This window comes from Lynx rufus, unplaced genomic scaffold (assembly GCF_022079265.1).
Source record: "Lynx rufus isolate CCGP_SWC_20201006 ecotype Redwood Valley unplaced genomic scaffold, mLynRuf1.p SCAF_1, whole genome shotgun sequence".
NCBI classification, from domain to species: Eukaryota; Metazoa; Chordata; class Mammalia; order Carnivora; family Felidae; genus Lynx; species Lynx rufus.
The window spans coordinates 82,246,665-82,264,979 of record NW_025814823.1 but is presented as its reverse complement, the minus strand read 5'-3'; the positions used below and the strand labels follow the sequence as shown (position 1 = coordinate 82,264,979).

The 18,315-nt window shown below is 59.4% G+C and overlaps 1 protein-coding gene across 10 annotated transcripts in view; it reads right to left on the bottom strand.

Annotated features, from left to right (window-relative positions):
* Positions 1-1,080: 1,080 nt before the first annotated feature.
* MCF2L (MCF.2 cell line derived transforming sequence like) overlaps positions 1,081-18,315 on the bottom strand; it is a 128,538-nt gene continuing 111,303 nt past the window's right edge. For 5 of the 10 annotated variants that reach the window (XM_047081840.1, XM_047081849.1, XM_047081857.1 and 2 more), the window contains 19 exons: positions 18,141-18,300; positions 17,386-17,456; positions 17,104-17,180; positions 16,584-16,650; positions 15,824-15,939; positions 14,633-14,702; positions 13,217-13,309; positions 13,023-13,115; positions 12,267-12,392; positions 11,006-11,227; positions 10,694-10,786; positions 9,651-9,729; positions 9,448-9,514; positions 8,616-8,734; positions 7,043-7,117; positions 4,522-4,640; positions 3,163-3,275; positions 2,972-3,075; positions 1,081-2,861 (listed from right to left, as the gene is read on the bottom strand). In XM_047081840.1, coding sequence (XP_046937796.1) covers positions 2,776-2,861; positions 2,972-3,075; positions 3,163-3,275; positions 4,522-4,640; positions 7,043-7,117; positions 8,616-8,734; positions 9,448-9,514; positions 9,651-9,729; positions 10,694-10,786; positions 11,006-11,227; positions 12,267-12,392; positions 13,023-13,115; positions 13,217-13,309; positions 14,633-14,702; positions 15,824-15,939; positions 16,584-16,650; positions 17,104-17,180; positions 17,386-17,456; positions 18,141-18,300 — 1,950 coding nt within the window. In that variant the 3' untranslated portion in view covers positions 1,081-2,775. Of the gene's footprint in view, positions 2,862-2,971; positions 3,076-3,158; positions 3,276-4,521; positions 4,641-7,042; positions 7,118-8,375; positions 8,469-8,615; positions 8,735-9,447; positions 9,515-9,650; positions 9,730-10,693; positions 10,787-11,005; positions 11,228-12,266; positions 12,393-13,022; positions 13,116-13,216; positions 13,310-14,632; positions 14,703-15,823; positions 15,940-16,583; positions 16,651-17,103; positions 17,181-17,385; positions 17,457-18,140; positions 18,301-18,315 lie in introns of those variants that run through there. The other 5 variants (XM_047081896.1, XM_047081865.1, XM_047081872.1 and 2 more) reach the window with 5 other exon arrangements.

Here is an 18,315-nt window from a genome sequence, read left to right as displayed (position 1 = left end):
CATCATAACCAATTCTACCGGCAAGGGTCCTGCTTCTGAGCAAGACTGCATCCTGGGGACACCGTCAGCAGGTGCCTATGCTTCCCCTTGAGCGGGGCCGCGGCTGGGCTGTTCTCAGAGCAGCACGAGGAGTGTCTGGCCGTGGACTCAGTGGGTGACTGGCCAGGAGGCGTGGGGAAGGGACGCTCCTCCTCCAACTGCCCAAAGCTGTGGGGAAATGGGATTCCCATGGGTGAGCTGCCAGGCAGCCTGGATTTGGGACATGTGCTGGACTGAAGCCTTCGAGTCCCAGGGTCCTCTGGGGAGGTGGGGGACAGCACAGGCCAGCGGGGTCGTGGCTGAGGCACCGCTTCCCCACTGATGCTTCCAAGTGGCTTTTTCTTCATGAAAGACCACCAAGCACTGTACCGAGCAGTCCTACCCCAGACCCCGGGCCAGGAGGGGCGAGGGGAGGAGGACAGGGTGGCTGAGTGCAGAGGGCCAGCCTGCGTAGCCCCGTGTGAACAGCGGCCCCCTCCCCGACCCTCTGCTCATGGCCACGCCTTCTGCTTGGACTGGGGGACAGGCGCTCCAGTGGACAACCCCAACAGTGTACCTGCCTCTGGGGCACAGCCCTCAGGTCTGTGGGAGGGGCTCCCGGGAGGTCAGGGTTTGTTAGTCTCTGTTCTTGTCTTTTCTTCCAGCACTTGTGTGATCTTGTTTGATGGTGTCTTTCAGGAATTATGTGATGCATCCGATTTGATCCCCTCCTGGCAGGTCAGCCTAGCACGATTCCAGCGTCGTGGGAGAGAGTGGCTCCCGGCTGCTCTTCCGGATTCCTGCTTCCGCCCGTCACGCTTCCCTCCCCACCACATCCCTTCCGCCACCGGACCCCAATGTCCCAGCACTGGGAGTCTGCATTTCTTTTGTTACCTTCACAGTGTTGACACAATACGCTTACTTTATTTCCATCATTTTCTGACAAAGGGAAGCATAGGGGACACAGTCTGGGTCCTGCTCGCCACCTGCCTCCCCTGTAACGGCGCTTGCAGTGCTGTGTGTAGCTGAGCGCGATGAGCAGAATTCTGGGCTTTTTACAGATGAAGGCAGACAGCAAGAGGGGCTGATATTTATTCAAACTCCATCCATACAATAAAGAACTCTGATTTTTTAAATTTCATTTACATCAGCAATAAAAAAAAAAAAAGACCCCAAACCAAACAAAAAGCAATGACTGAAACACGAGGTTTTAAAGTGCCTTTATGAGGAAGAGATTACAATGGTGGGGGGGGTGTTGGGCGAGGCGGCTGGGGCGGTCTCTGCACAGTCAGCGCACTGAGTAAATCGGGGGGCACTGAGGAAAGCTGCTGAGTCTTGCACGGCTGTTTTCTCTAACGCACCGCAGGGGCGGCCAGGGTGGGGGCTCGCGTGTGGCCGGGAGCAGGCTGCGGTGGGCGCGGGACTCAGGGAGGGCAGTAAAGTGACGGTTTCCAGCATCGCGGAGGCCGCGTGCGTCCCTAACGCGGGACACCAATGCACACACATCCACGTAAGCACACGTAGAAACAGATCCGGCCCCACCAGATACACAAAGTGTTTCCGGAGAACAGAGTTTGTTTGAGAAACACAAAAAGGTAAACCAGAAGAGTTTTTCCAGTTCTGCCTCGATTTCAGTGATGAGCTCTGCAACCTTTACGTTTCTGAGTTCAGGGGGACTTGCCCGAGCCTGGGAGGCAGCAGCGGAGGCCGGCACAGGTGCCAGGGCTGGAGCTTTCACTGAGCCCTGTGTGGGCACCGGTTCAGGTGGTACCCCGCGGAAACTGCATCTTTATGTATTCTTTAAAAACGATAAAAAATTCTAATTCGTGAAGCTAGTTAAAAAAATCAAGTTCCCCATTTTTGTAGAAAAGAAACTAAATATTTTAAATTATAGTTTAAATTTTCTTTTGAAAATTAACCTACACAGATAAAGGACTCTCCTTGGTTTCTACTACTCCTGTTTGTAGAAACATTGCTGGATTTTATCGAGGGATGCGTTTTCAACCGCCGGTGACCAGGCCGGCCTTGGAGAGGGCTTTGGTCCCCAAGAGAGAGCCCTCAAATCTCCAGCAGTATAAACAACACGCTGCAGTGTAAACCCCAGTAACAGAAAATAGTTTTGTATCAAATACAGTATTAAATTGTCATTTCATGTAAACACAGTGATTCTTGGTAAAGATTAGCGGCCAGAGTACCACAAAAAATGGCCATGGAATTAATCCCTGCTTTCTTGTAAAAATCAAAAAGTCCTCCACCAAGCTGTTGGGTCAGTAGGTTGGCCACTTCTTTGGGAAGCGGTCCCTCCCACAACGTGCTGATCCCTGCAGGAAGCACCAGCCCAGATGCAGCAGGAACCGAAGCCGAGTGGCCGGGACGGGCTCCCCACCGCGGCCCGGTGGAGGCGGACGATGGCCCCGTGGCACCTGCCACATGTTTGCTCCGCTGCCCCACAGCCCTCCGTCCATCCTGGTTCTGCGGGGAAGCCCGGTGTGCCGCCATCCCGTGGAGCTGACTTCTGCGCCTTCGTCAGGGGGGTCCTGGCGTGAAGGCCGGAGGACAGAATCTTCCAGAACCTTTCCTCTGCGTGCCCCTGTGTCTGCACCGCCAAGTCTCGTGGGCAGCGGGCGGCTCCTCTTCCGGGTCTTGCCAGGGTCCTCCTTTCCCAGGGTCTTAGAGCACCGTCCCTCACCAAACTAAGCAAGCCCAAGCAAAGGAACACTTAGAGGTCCGCAGGCTGCCATCCTGCGCGGCCCGGCGCTACCCCTGCAGGTCTGAGAGGGGGGCCCCGCAGCTCTCGCTGCAGCTGGACGAGGCGCTCAGCAGGGCGGAGCCTGCACTGGACTCTGCGGGAAAACCAGGCAAGAACGGCTGCGGCTTCGCATCTGCACGCCCGAGCTCGAGGCCGCGGACCCCGCGGGCTCGAGTCGCAGCCAGCATGGCACGGGGGTCTTACCTGAGCTGCTCAGGCACTGAGCCGAGCCCGACGTGCCGAGGAGCGTGGAGAGGCTGCTGGCCGGCACCCAGCTCTCCTTGCTGGAGGTCAGGTTCCTGACATACCTGGAAGGGGCAGGGGCGGGTCAGGGGCTCCAGCCGCGGGCCTGCCCCAGGGTCTTGGGCCTGAGCCCACCACCGGCGACGTCTTACCAAAGGCCCTCGTCACCCTCCTGGACCACCTCCACCACGTCTCCGCTTCTCACGGCAAGCGCTTCAGGGCTTTCCTTCTCATCGCCCAGCACAACCGTGTACTTCCCTGGAACCTGGTGGCACAGGACACAGTGTATCAAAGGGCACAGTCCACCCTATCCACACACCTCCCCCCCCCCACCCCAAGCGCAGAGTGAGGCCGTAGCAGGAGCAGGCAAGGTCCCAGATGGGCTTCCAGCATCCAACAGGAGACAGACAATGAGTATTTCATCAGGGCCCTGCTGTTTGTCAGGCTTCTCATGTGACTGTCACCTTAAGTTGGGAAGAGCTCCTAATCGTAAGCGGATGCCAGAGGTCTCTCACCGTGACCATGTTAAAAATCCTAACTAACGTGCAAAGTGCCCTTGGCCCACTCTTGGTGGTCTGGCTGCCCCCTCTGCTGCAGCCGGCCTCAAACACTACAAACATAGTCCTCTGCCCCAGGGCCTTTGCACATGCTGCTCCTTCTTCCTGGAGCGCCCTCCTGTCCCCGGGCCTCCCATCTGAAACGGCAGTCATCCTCGCCTAGTATGCTCCGTATTCACTACCTTTTATTTTGCTTGCCTGTGAGAGTGGAGAGTCTTGTCTATTTTGTTCTCTGCTTTGTCTTTTGTACCTCCACAGTGCCTGGTACCCAGTCTGTGCTCCATGTTTGACACGTACACATGGACAAAGCTCTGAAGCTAGGACCAGGGCAGCATGGAGTGCCCCAAGCATCTGTTAGTGTCACCCGACTCTAATGATTTAATATGTGAATAGCTTCTCCTTGCCGCTGTGTTAAAGGACCTTGTTTCAAATGCAAATCTGGGGTGGCTCAGTGGGTTGAGCGTCTGACTTCAGCTCAGGTCATGGTCTAATGGTTTGTGGGTTCGAGCCCTGTGTGGGGCTTTGTGCTGAGAGCTCAGAGCCTGGAGCCTGCTTCGGATTCCATGTCTCTCTCTCTCTCTGACCCTCCCCCGCTTATTCTAGCTCTCTCTCTCTCAAAAATAAACATTAAAAAAAGTAAAAAAAAAAAGAATGCAAATCCATACTTAAAGCAGTTCAGTTCTCTAGAAAGTAAGAGCTGAAGGCATCGCTTTACAGCGGCTCCTCAGAACAGTCTACTTATTTGGAGGGCAAGTTAGGTGTATGCACCGTTCCCTCTGAAACAGGCTGGTCTGACGATGGAGGCGGGCGGGCACACAACCCCAGGGGGCCCTGGCACCTAACATGTGCCCGCAGCAGCCACGAGTGCGGGGCACTGGTAAGGTCATGCTCTGAAGCTCTCCCGCCCAGGGGCCAGCAGGGCCAGGCTGAACGCCCAGTGGGACCCAAGGTTACCAGCTTCCTGGGGCCCACTCTGCCCTCCTCCTCTGCATCCGAGGAATTGATCAGCTCCTCAGCACTCGACCAGCCGTCGTCCTCAGGGGCCTCTGAGGGGTGAGACGTTTTGCTCCAACCTGAGAGAGAGCGGGCCACAGTGAGGACCACCCTCACTGTGTGAAGGGGGTCTGTGCAGTTCCCACCACCCGCACGTGCCCTCTTCCCAGGAGCCAGCCAAGACCTTCCGGCGGGATGCAGTGCAGACTGGGGCACGCTGCTGACACGGGTGCTTCAGCCATGCACAGTCCAGGGGGCCGGGACCCAGGCACCTGCTTCCATCGCCAGCCGGGGGGACACAGCGAACCCCAGCCCCTCAGGGAGGTGGTCCCTTAGGCCCTGCCGCTTTGCCCCTGCATGTGGCCCCAGGGGAGCACAGAGATCCTGAGTAACCACTAGCCTGGGACGTTGCCATCCCGCTGTGTTGGAGCGAATGCCACCAAAGGGAAGGAGTTAGCAGTTAGCGCTTGGAGGGTGAATACCCGGCCGACCGCCTGGGGGGCCGCCCCTCACACAAGGGCTGAGGCTCGCCGCGCGTGCCCTGTGCCAGCCCGTCCTGGCCCTTAGCCCACGAGGTAGGGGCGCTGTGACGCAGGCCAGCAGACGCCGCACACGGAAGCTAACAGGGCCGCTGAGCCCCCGTGGCCACGTGGTGAGGCTGGGATTCCAGGCCAGGCCGCCTGCCTGTGTGAGCTCCAGCCGCGGAGCTCGGCTGGGCCAGCAAACGCGGGGAGAGATCTTTCTGGGGACTTTATAAAATGCCCACACATCCCTTCATCAGCATTTCCACTGCCTTGTAGGCCCAAAGAGTAGCACCTGTATTTCCCATTTGGGGGACATTTGGGGGAGAATGCAAGTAAGTTGTGGGGAGACAGGAGATGTCGGATTCCGGGTTCTGAACAAACACAGGGATGCTGGCACTAGGTGACAGTCTGGAGCATCAGGCCATGTGTCCCATGGCTGTGTAGCAAGAGGCAAGCGGGTCTGGGAGAGAAGGCTGCTTGCTGGCTGCGGGCGGGGCACACCAGTTCCAGATTACACGTGGGGTGGCAGGAGGCGTGCCCTCCCTGAGGACGACAGGCTGAGGCATGTGAGGGAGTCACAGCAAGTGCGTGCAAAGGGCTCGCTCGCCTCTGTGGGGACAAGCAGCCTCTCTGGAAGCCTTTCTACCAGGCTCCCCGGGTCAAGACTGTGTGACAGGGGGGTGGACAGGAAAGTACCGAGGCCCAAGAGGGAAGCGAAGTGTCACCAACCCACTTGATCTGCGCACGTGTGGGTGAGTGTGTAGGACATCAGGCCCAGGTAATGGTGAGTGGGGTCCCCTCCCTCCTCTGCAAAATAGTTCCTGACAGCGGCATTGAGTAAAACATTGGGAAGATGACTCTTTTTGGGGGGCAAGCTGCTAAGTATGTGCAAGAATGCCCAGGAGACCCGTGCGTGCTGTCACCTGCCTCCCCAGGAGACCCGTGTGCGCTGTCACCTGCTTCGGGTTGGGGGGGGCGTGGGATGGGCAATAGGGAGCAGGGGGAGGGTGTGAAGGGGGGCTAGCAGTTGGGCCCCAGGCGCTGCACTCAGGTCATGTCCACTGTGACCTCACGAGGCTGCCTCATCTTCCTGTCACGGGAGGAGACACAACTTGGCTGAAAGGCGGTAGGAACCATGGGCGGGTGGCCGTGGGCGAGGCTGAAGCCCCCCAGCTTCCTGCCCAAGGGAACTCAGCCAGGGCAGTGCTCAGGTGTCTCCAGGTGTGAGGTAGGAAATGAGGCTGTCAGGGCAGAAATGACTCCTGTCCCAGGCCCCGGGGCACTGTGCATCCCTGTGAAGGCCGAGAGGGTGGGCCGAGGCCCCTGGCCTCCGAGCTCTTGCCCCGGGGATGCTGGAGAGCCTCAGCCTGTGCCCCTGGGAACCTTCACAGTTGCTGGAAAACTCAAGGTGGTTCACAAAGTGAAATCCTTCCTGAGAACCTCAGCCCCTCAGCCTGGGCCAGGGGATCTTCAGGTTTTGGGGGCTGCACTTTACCCTCGTGATATGAGGGGGCAAGAAATGGCCTGAGTTCCAACACGGAGCTTGGCCCCCTCTGTCTGTACTACTGGTCATCTCCCTGCAAGATGGTCAGTTGACAAGATCCTGTCGGCTTCTCCCACCAAGAAGCAGGGGATGGGTGGGCGCCCTGGACGGGGGAGGCCTACGGCGGCACAGCCAACCAAGAAACAGCCCAACCCGAATGCCGGCCAGGTGTCGGCAGCCTCTAAGGGGGTTGGTTCTGGGCAGACCCGGCAGGAGTCCAGCTGAGAAGGGTGATGTCATCACAGATCTGTCACCAGAGCGTCATGCTTTTGAAGAAAACAAGGAATTTGCGTCTGGCTGGTAGAGACCTATCGTGATCTGTGTCCTAGGGGGCGAGCCCCGGCCAGGCAGACAGCGTCCCCAGCCGCATGGGGACGTGGACGGCAGGCTACGTCACAAGGCTGAGCCACTCTACCTCGTAAACCAAAAGGCGTTGGATCGCTCTTTACTTCATGTCGCTTAGCTTTTTTGCCAGGACTGGTAGGAGAAGCTGCGGAAGAAGGAAGAGGCAAAAACAGACAGGAGAGTGAGGGGCTGCAAGCAGGGCGTGGGGGGCGTGCGGAGCAGTGTTCACGCGGGACAGGACGCCACCGCCAGCAGGCCGGTTCCCACTGCTGCCAAGTGGCTTCCTGTGCACAAGACTAAGCTGGCCACGGGGTCCCGCGGGTGACAGGAGCGGCCCCGGGAACGGGGGGAGAGGAGACCCAGCTCGGGCCAACGGTGGCAATCGTACCCTCACTTCAGCAGGCTACAGGTGGTCGCGGGTTCTCAACTCTGCATAAAAGTGTGTAGTGTATGCACTTTCCATGCTTGGCAAAGTACACGGCACCAGAGCGCGTCTCTCCTTTTTTAAAAAAAGTTTGATTGCAGCGCCTGGGTGGCTCAGTTGGCCAAGCGTCCGACTTCGGCTCAGGTCATGATCTCGCGGTTCGTGAGTTCGAGCCCTGTGTCGGGCTCTGTGCTGACAGCTCAGATCCTGGAGCCTGCTTTGGATTCTGTGTCTCCCTCTCTCCCTGCCCCTCCCCACTGGCACTTTGTCTCTGTCTCCCTTTCTCTCTCTTAATAAATAAACGTGAAAAAATATTTTAAAAATAAAAAGTTTGAGGCCAACTTAAAAGTATTTTGTAAGTTGAAACAAACAAACAAACAAAAAACCCTCCAATTTTCTGGATGAGTGAAAAGAATCCTCGACTCGTAAACACTGGCTTTTAGCATCGGGCGGGTGGTCCTGTAACGACCCGGCCGGAGCTCCAGGCTTCGTGGGCTCATCTGTGTCCTTCCCTCCACACGCTTCACCACCGAGGAGCCTTGCAAGGCAGACAAGCTTTCCGAGGTTCCCACCCAGCGGATTCCTTATGTGGCCTGTGTGATAGCGAGCACCCCAGGGCCTGCCACTGCCAGTCCCGGGCAGGACAGAGCAGGATGGGGTGGGGGTTCAGGAGGAGGTGCACCAAAAAAGCAAAAGACGAGTGCAGTTTGTGAGCAAGGTTTGCCAGAGAAGCCTGCCTCCTCCTTTGCAAATAAAAGGCCCCCAGTGAGAGGCCCCTGGCCATGTGTGGGACAGACACGCCAGCGCCAGGGAAGAGAGCGGGTCAGTGGGCAAAGCTTCTGAACGGCTGCACGTGGTGACGACGGCGGCAGCCGCCCCTGTCGGGCCGTCCACACAAATGATCACCACACGAACGAGAAGCGTGCCACCGGGGTGAGCGGCACGTCCGGGGCATGGGTCTGAGGCAGGCGCCTTTTACCTTTCTGACCTGTGAGGGCAGCAAGGCCCGGCAGAGCAAAGCGCGTTTTGGAAAGTGCGGAGCTCTCTGAGGTTGAGCTCGGGGCTGTGTCATCTCCGAAGGAAGACAGAGGGACGGAGTGGGGGTGCTCGGGGACACACGCCAGCTCACACAGGCTCTCCTCTGAGAGGTGTGCGTGTCCTGGACGCGTCTGCTCACTCGGGGACAGCCGGGACGGGACTGCGCCGCACAGACACCCACCTCTGCCCTTCTCGGGGGGCTTCGGCAACGGCGTGGAGCTCACGTATCCTTCCAGGCTTAGGGGGTCGGTTTTTCTTTCCTCCAGCTTTTTGATGTTTCTTGTGTTCCCTTTCGAGGGACTAATGAAAAAAGGAGGAGGACGTGGCCTGGTTAGTTTTCCAGCCTCCCTGAGGATCTGAGGCAGAGACCCCGGGGCCCCATCCTGCCCTCCACACACTTCCGGGTTAACCGGGCAGAACTGAATGAGAACAAATCCACCTGCTTCCTGTTACGTAGGAGATGGTTGCTGATTTTTTGACTTGCAGGGATGGGGGGTGGCCTTTTTCTTTTCAAACTATTGTTCTATGCATTATTTACTTAGCCCCCATCCTGTCCCACGAGTGACCAGATGTGCTTATATAAGAAACAGAAAAATAAAGCTGTGAATGAATACAGTAACAAAGTAAGGCTAAGGGCAGAAAAGGTCCCGTGAAGCCAGCCTCAGGGCTGGCACCCGAAACGTGTGTGTCTATCAACTGTGAGCCGCGGGCGTGGCTCTGCGCCTCGGCACCCGACAGGCCCTGTCTGAAGCACGACCGTCATGGAAACCTGGCAGCTAACAGTCACCTGTGCCAGCAGCATCCAGGGGTGGGGCCGGAGACACCGTCCCTGAAGCTGGCCCGCAGGGATGGACCCCCGAGCACGTAATGCCAGAGGACAAGCCGTCCCCGGGGGCTTGGAGAAAATTCCCAGTGAGGAGGTTCAGGGAAGGGGCCGTGTGCACCCAGTGGCGCATGCAGAGGCAGGCTCTGGGACAGGCTCCCATGGTCCTGAGTGGAGGTGGCTCCCTCACCTGGTGCTGGGCGGCGTGGGCAGAGGAAGGCTCTGGGACTGTTCCAGTGCTCGGTGCTGGCTGGCTTCTGCGGGAAGGGACACACAGACCCCGCGCTGCACGACCGCACCTCCAACAACAGCCAACAATCTGGGAGTTGCTTTGGACATGTGTGGGAATGCGCCCGGAGCAGAGCGGAGCCGCTGGCGGCCCAGACCTCTTACCTCTGCAAGCCTGCAGCTGGCTGGTCAGCACCTTGCGGATCTCACTCACCCAGGCTGCTTTAATCTCCACCGTCGGTGCCTGTGCCCCAGGGGGAAAGCCAGGAGGTAAGGGCGCATGTTCCCTGAAGATGCCGCTTTGCTTTTACCCTGGTAGCTTCTGAGGATGACCGTGGGGACTGATAACAAGAGCTCTGCCCAGGAGGAAGGAGAAATGGTCCCTTTGCCTTGGGACCACCTCATGGGCGTGACAGGAAGGGTCTGTGGGCCACACAGGCGGCGGGCTGTGACCGCCTGGCCACCAGCTTTGCGCCCTCGCTGGCGCGTGACTCAGTGGAAATCCTGGGGCACAGACCACCCTTTGAGAGCACCTTCCTCTGGGAAGTGGCCCAGGGTGTTGTTTCAGGTGACATGTCTGACAGGAGTCCGAGACCCTGAAGTAGACTCTAACTCTCAGGGCGAGAGAGGGGAGCAGGCCGCCGTCTGGCCTCGGTGCAGTGTGTGAGGCCTGTGGGAGTGACGGGCGGGCAGCTGGACTCTGGAGAAGCAGGCCGGCCACTGTTCTGGCAGCTTCTGGGGCTGACGCCTGAGCCCGTGCCGAGCAGACCCACGTCATCGCCGTGGGCCTGGCTGGCGGTGCTGGTGTGCGTGGTGACGGCGCTCCGTGACCACCACGTCCTGCCAGCATGTCTGGGTGTGAAGGGCGCCCCTTCACAGGGCGCTGGGCTCACCGGACTCAGGGGACACTCATGGCCTCCCACCTCCGGCCCTCACCAGTGAGGCAGCCCGGTCACGTGTATAAGCATGGCCCAGGTGTGCCATCCAGGCACATGCAAGCCCGTGCTCCCGGCCACGCCCTCAGAGCACCCTAACCTTGGTTTCCTGTACTTCCTCCTGGGCCCAGTTCAGGGTAGCGACAGCCCAGGGCAATGCCCCTAAATGGCTTCCGGGTGATAAAGTCACACGGAAGAGTCTACACACACCAGCTCTTGCCACAGGCCTCTCTGACACGTGCCCAGCACCCGGCCCGGGGACACCAGCCCTACCTGTATGATGTACACCTCCTCCCGGGCGTTGTACCAGATCTCGAACTTTCTCACGTCGCCCTTCACATTCTCGGTTATGCCCACTGCCGCCATCTGACAGCGCCAAGCAGGGAGATGGGCTCATGAGTGCGCGGGATGAGAGCCGGCCCCCCATCCCTGAAAGGTGTTGGTGGGTCCCCGAAGCAATGGAAGCGGTTTTGGGGTGGGGGCTGAGGACGCCTGGGGTCCCAGACTCCCACACTCAGAGATAAGAGTGGCCCGTGCCTGAAGTGGGCAGCGTGGCTGAGGCTGCAGGGACTAAGGCTCACTCACGTTCAGGGACTGCTTGTAGCTGTAGGAAGGGGCCTTCTCGTAGCCCTCCCCGTTTTCCTCCCTCTTCTTGCAGAAGAGCACGGCCTTCTCATGCAGGAAGAGGTGCCGCTGCATGGGCTTGAACCTGGCCAGGTCCTTCACCTTCGTGTGGCCCTTCTTGTGGTCTGTCCACACGCTGAAGGAGCCTTGCATCAGCAGCCTCCCCAGGTCACTCAGGTTCCCCTAAGCCCAGGACAAAGTGGGGCCTTACGTGCACGTCGCCAAACAGAAGCAGGCCGCCTGGGCCGGGGGGGGGGGGGAGGGCTGTGTCCCATAGACCACTGCTATGTAATGTTTGGGGAAAAGCAGAACTGGGGAGACAGGAGCCGGGGGTGGTCATGGGCCAGGGAGGATGAACAGGTGGAGCACAGGGGCTTTCCAGCAGGGAGACGGCCTCACACGCTGTCCAAACCCACAGGATGCACACGCTAGACTCTGGGTGGTGAGGACGTGCCAGTAGAGGACCATCCACTAGGACAAAGGTCCCATCTGCTGGGTGTGGGAGGATGTGTGTGTGGGTGTGGGGGCATGCAGGTGCAGGGATGTGTGGGTGCGGGTGCAGGGGTACGTGGGTGTAGGGGTGTGTGGGTGCGGGTGCAAGGGGGTGTGGGTGTGGGTGCAGGGGGTGTGGGTGTGGGTGCATGAGGGTGCGGGTACAGGGGGGTGTGGGTGTGGGTGCAGGGGGGTGCTGGTGCAGGGGTGTGTGGGTGCAGGGGTGTGTGGGTGTGGGTGCAGAGGGGTGCAGGTGTGGGAGCAGGGGCGTGTGGGTGCGAGTGCAGGGACATGTGGGTGCATGGGCATGTGGGTGCAGGGGGGTGCAGGTGTGGGTGCAGGGGGTTGCGGGTGCAGGGGAGTGTGGGTGCAGGTGCAGGGGGGTATGTGTATGGGTGCAGGGGCATGTGGGTGTAGGTGCAGGGGTGTGTGCATGCATGGGCATGTGGGTGTGGGTGCAGGGGGATGTGGGTGCAGGTGCAGGGGCGTGTGGGTGCGGGTGCGGGGGTTGTGGGTGTGGGTGCACGAGGGTGTTGGTGCAGGGGGGTGTGGGTGCGGGTGCAGGGACGTGTGGGTGCAGGAGGTGTGAAGGCTCCCATGTCCCCGTGTGCCAGGGCACGCCTCAGCATATGCAGGTGATACATCCGCACACGGATGTCCCCAGGCACAGCTCTTTGAGGATGGTGGGTGGACCGTCACCAGGCTCCTCAGCGGACGGGGAGGCCCTTACGTCATAGCCGGTGATGGCGATCAGGTGCATGGAGTCGTTCACGGCCTTGAGGATGCCCAGGATGGAGCTCAGTGCCTCCTGCAGGTCCTCAGCCCCCTCGCAGCTCTTGCTGTATTTGAGCATCTCCTGGGGGACGAGGCCGCGTTCACACACCCGCAGGGCACTGGACGCTCTGCTCCGTGCTGCGTGCCCATGCTTGGACCCTCAGGACATGCAGCACGGCTCCCTGCACAGCTGGCACCGCGGACAAGGCCGCTCGTGGTGGGTCTGCCCGGGGCGCGGGCCTCAGACCAGCTCAGGAAGCCACCCCCAGGCCCGTCGCCCCGTGCCTCACTCCCACAGTCCTGCCTGACGCTGCACAAAGGGACGCCTCCCGAGCCAGGCGGCCAGGCCTGGATGGGGCGAGGCCCCTTGTGCAGCTCCCGCCTTCCCACTCCTAGACCTGGGTACTCTTTTGTCTCCAACCTGGCACCCCCAAACATGGGACAGCTGAAGGCATGCCCTTCACGTCCACTGGGTTGCGCACGGGGGCCGGCCTTGCAGGGAGGACTGTGTGTGAGCGCACGGCCCAGGGCGAGTGGCAAGTGTGTGCTCCACGAGTCTGCCCATCTGGTCACCTCTGTGCTCCCCCCCCACCCCAATGATGGCCAGCGGACAGTGAGCCCTCCACACAGGTCTGTGAAGAGACGGGGCCCTGGCAGGGGTGCGGGGCTGGGAGGGTGCAGCAGGGGCGACAGGTGGCTGCGGGCACGTCACCTTGAGCAGCAGCTGGTACTTGGTGATTCTCTGCACTGGCTTCAGCAGGTAGGAGTCGAGACTCAGCTTGTGGTCCAGCTTCCTCTGGCATTCCTGCAAGTCCCAGAAACCTCTTTACAGGGTCCTCTTGTTCCCTGTGTGACAGGCAGCTAATGAGGAGACAGCACTCTCACTAGGAGGGTCCCCAGACACACCTGGAAAAACGGGCAGTCGGAGCACTGTCTCCACAGGCTCTCAGAGCGAGGCTTGTTCTGGCAATACTTCTCGTAGATCTGGAACTCTTCCATCTGAGCCGGGGACAGAGTACACGTCACAGAGTGCCTCGGGGTGCGATTTGACAGCCCCGCACCCCGTGCAACCTTCTCCACCACAGACACTGCGTCCTTCATTGTGGGGCAGCTGTGAAATGGCTCCCCCAGGGACCACTGCTCAGGGCTGCGCTAGTCTTGAGACGCCTTTCACACAGCTTAGCACCACGCGGCTGGCTCTGTGCTGTGAGGATAACAGACTGAAAGTGCATGCAAACTTTCCAGGGAAAGAACACGCAGGGCTTGTGCGCAGACCTGCGTGTGCACCAGGACCGCCTGCGGGTTTGTTACGACACAGAGCCGCACTTCAGGTTCTGCTTCAGCAGCTGCAGCCGGGACCTGAGAACCTGCATTCCCCGTAAGATCCCGGGATGCTGGTGCTGTCGGCCAGGGGGCCTCTTTTGAGAACCACTGACCTGCAGTGTGAAGGAACCCTCCACCCCAATTCTCAAACAGCACCCAGAAGCGTCCCCAGTGAGCAGGCAGGGTCGGAGGACAAATGTGGCCCCTTCTCCTTCCTTCTGCCCGATGGCCCTAGTTCATGGTGACGCGTCTCAGCCTCCATCTCATTTTGTGAAAATGGCTTCACTTTCGCTACATTTGCCACACTGCTCAGCGAGCAGTGTGTGAAGCTGGCCTGAGGAGACGCCCTGTCCTCTCCCACTGCTTCTCCCTGCCTGGAAGAGGGGCTGTCTGCAGTTTCAAAGGGAGAAAGATAAGGGGACCCGTCCCACACCTGCTAGTATGGGGGTGGGCAGAGAGGGGTGACCAGGGAAAGACCAGACATGACACTAACACCACCTCAAGAAAAGTTCAGCTCTGTCTAACGTGTGCCGGCAAGACAGACGCTTTATAAATCTGGCATTTCGAAATGCTGATGTTTTATACTTTTTTCCTTTTTTGAACTTTTTGGATTTGAGAAAAAATATACTTTTGGCCCTTCCAGAAAGTATCACATCCTCTCAGGCAAACCAGGAACAGAGTGAAACTTTGTCATTTCAGTTGGTTAGAAGGAGACTGTGATAGGGTTTAAACTCATTATTGGGGAGCCTGGGTGGCTCAGTCGGTTAAGCGTCCGACTTCAGCTCAGGTCATGACACATGGTTTGTGAGTTCAAGCCCTGCGTTGGGTTCTGTGCTGATAACTCGGAGCCTGGAGCCTGCTTCTGATTCTGTGTCTCCCTCCCTCTCTGCCCCTCTCCGCCCCCCCATACTCTTTCTCAAAACAAAACAAAAACACGTTAAAGTCATTATTATTTTAACAAGTAAGGCACCATCAAGCACATGTTGAAATAGTACATACCCGTTCCAGAAAACACCTTCCAACCAGCTCTGGGCAGTCAGTGTAGTTTTCCAGCTCCCTCAGGAATATTCTAGACAAAGAAAGTTTGCATTAGGTCATGCGATAAGCAACCCAAAGGAGACACTTCCTATAACAAATCAACAGATACTATTTTCCTGATGACTTTTATTTCTAAGTCTGGATAGTTTGCAGACCACACGGGTCACTCCTGGGTCCTGGCTGAAGCAAACTCTCAGGTTTAAGCACTCTGGCCCCTTCGTGGGTCCCTTCATGTTTCTGACATCGGTGTTCACACAGAACTTGGGACAGCTCCTTTTCAACAGACAGAAAGGCATGAGGCCCAGCTGTGAAAGCCCTGCCCACACCCAGGTAGCTCTGCCCCAGGGACACTCCCAGATGCCCAGCCGGAGCCTGGGGTGAATCTGCTGGGAGGGAGAGCTCCCTGGGGTCAGTTCACAACACTAGCACCGTGGCTTAGAGCCACTAGGGACCCAGGGCGGAGGCTGGGGTGAGCCAAGGACACTGAGGGACCAGGCCACCTGACGTGTGCCTCCGTTGTGGAAAGGGGTGGGGTCCAGAGGGCCCGGATGCAGACCGGTGCCTCCTCTGTGAACCAGTGGGTGAGAGACACTAGCGACCGAGGGGCGAAAGCACGTGGTCAGACACAAGAAGCCCAGAGGAGGGCAGGGCCCGTGCCGTCTGTGTGACTGCCCCCTCCCCATGCACCCTGCATCCACCTCCTCGCATCCTGCCCCACAAGCTCCCACAAACTGCAGTGAGGAGCCAGGGATGAACAGCCACAGAAGGACCACTGTTCTGCCCCCGGAGCCACGGTGGCCACAGACAGCGCTCACGAGGGGAGAAGGGCAGGATGGGGATGTCTGCCATTGCCTCCTTTTCAAGAACAGGCTTGGGAACGAAATGCACCTGGCTGGGCAGTGTGGCCTCGGGGTTGCCCCAAAGGGCCCAACGCTCATGCCAAGCAGACCGGCCCCTGCTGGCTGGCGGGAGTGGGCCGGCAGCTCCTGCATCCTCCAAGCACCGGGCATCCGACATCTCCGGGCTGGCGGGTGGGCCGCGGGAACCAGCCTGGGGGCGTCGTGCACCCGAGCCCACTGGTTCCTGCTCACCGCAGGGGCCTGCTCTAGAGGCAGACCCTGCCCAGCAGGGGTGGGCAGGGGAGGGCCTGACCTGTTGTGAAAGTGGTAAATCTCTTCCATGTTTCCAAACAAAATGTCCTTCTTGTTTTGGAGGCCGGGTGAGACGAGGTGCGCCATCAGCGGGTTGTCCAGCTCGGCGGCATAGCCCTGCGTGGAGGGGAGGGGTTGGAACGCGGCCTCCATCACATGCTTGGAGGGAGGCCCGTGGGGAGAGGATGCCTCTCAGGTTTTAGAAAGTGAATCCATCCATATTTATTCACCGGCCGTTTCTAGGACGACCACGAGGCAGCAAGTGCCGACCAACGTGCGTGAGCTACAAACAGCACCATCTGTTTTGGGTTGGGGGGGGGATCTGTCCTTCTGCTTTCTAACTTTGAGGATTCATGTAACTTGTATGAAGGAGAGAAATCTTGGGGGTACTCCTTGATGACTCATTTCAATGTCTACACCCCTATAACCACCATCCAGACCAAAATCCAGAACATTCCAGTGCCCAGAAGCCCCCTGCCCTGCTGGCAACAGTCCCCCGGGGCCTCCACCCAGACCCAGACAGTTCAGCTCTTCCTGCAAGGGAGTCACACGCAGCCTCCCGCTCCTGCCACACTCCTGGGGTCAGCCATGTGCTGCTGGAGCGGGTCCCTGAGCCGCGTACCTCAATCTCCTTGTCCCTGGTCCCGCCGGTGGGGCCGTGCGAGTAAAGCCGCCACCATCCTCTCACCCTTGCTGCGTGGGGCGGGCGGGCCTACGGGCCCCAGGGCTCCCTGGCCATCCCTCCACCCCTGCAGACTCACCTCCAGGACACAGAGCAGCTCTTCCACGTACACCCGTTCTGTGTCCAAGAGCTCATTCATCACATGCCTGTGAGTGGGGCACAGACAGCGGAGAAAGCATTAGAGCAGGAAGGGCACAGAGAGAAGACGCTCGGATCAGGTGTGGTGGGAGAAGAGAGAGGGCGCCAGCACACGGGTGCAGCCCACTGAGGAGCCGTGGCTACGCGCCTGTCTCTGTGGAATCAGTCTTGTCACCTACGGCTTGAGAAAGGGGGACACGAGCCATTTCAAGTCACCAGAGTCCTGCCTGAGGGTCCAGGGACAACAGGCTTTTCTGGGAGAAACCGGATCAGTCCTGGTTCCAGAAGTGGACCGCACATCTGTCCACAGCGTGGCGCATGTGTGTCCACGCCAGGACGCCAGCTTTGGGGTAGAAGCTGACTATCCACCAGCTCTGGCTTCTTTGCACTCGGATTCTCTGTGGCCAAAGGCGGAGATCTGACAGGGTCGCACCTGCCATGTCTGGACCAGAGCTGCTCACCTCCGCAAGATGGCCAGGCTCTCCTCCTCATCGCCTGTGGAGCTGCCGCGGCCCTGCCGGCTCTCGGTCACTTCGCTCTGGGGAAAGACGAGCACGCAGCGCACTGAGCATTCAGATGCCAGAAGGTGCAGCCTGGCGTCCTGACTTCAAGGAGCCCCACCTCATTCCCCATCTGGGGAGGAATCTGAGGTCCCACGGCACAGGCAGGGCAGGGGGAGCCTGGTGGTGCTGGACCGCGATGGCGGGCAGCTGTTGTGGGGGCAGCATGGACTGTGGCCTCACCTTGGCCCTCCTGTAGGGCCCTCTCCGGAGCATGCTGCCCTCAGGACTGTTCTCAGAGCCTCTCCGGCTGCCTGGTTTGGAAAGAAGTGGAGAAGGAAGACGCGGCTTCATACCTTACTGCCTGGAGAGGAAGGACTGGACCTGGGAGCACCTGGGGTTACTTTGAACTTTCAGAGAGAAAAGAAGCAAGTCCCCTGGAGACGGGCAAGGAAAGCAGAGAAACACGGAGAAAGAGGAGAGCAGGTGGGAGACAGGTGAGCGGGAAGATGGCCGGCCACACAGGCTAGCACGGAGTCCGTGAGCACGAGGGACCCGGACACCACCGGGCCAGGGGCCAGGGTCCCTTCTGATGGGTGCCACATGCTGCAGCAGGTGGCGGGAGGGGGCCGGCTCTCCACAGTCTCACCAACCTGCAGCCCACTTGCCAAAGCCCCGAAGAGGACGGCAGGCAGGTGCCGCTGCAGGAGGGGCTCCAAGGAGCCCATGAGGGGCTGCTGCCTCGGGGACTTTGGGCTGTGGTCAGAGATGCTGAAGGAGAACCATTTTGGCAACAGTACTGAGGACAGATGGGCTGGGGCAGAGACCGGAATGCTAACCGGGGAAAAGTCCCTGGACAGCCAGTGGATGTCCTAGTCCACGGGCCACCCCCTCTCTGCCCCAACCACTCGGCACACACTGGCCCTGTGCCGATAAAAGTTCATTTACAAACTGGGTGAGGGCCCACCGTGGACGGGAGGGGTGGTGGCTGTGCACACCTGGGGAGGGGCAGGGTGACTTTGTGAGTGCCTCTGGCCGGGGGGCCACTGGCTGCACGGGCCGTGTCTGCTTGGCCGCCAGCTTCTTCAGGCTGGCCTGTCTCCGGTGGAACATCTCCTCCGTGCCCTCTTGCTTCTGGTAGACCTTCTGCACGTGCTCCTGAAGGGATAGGTG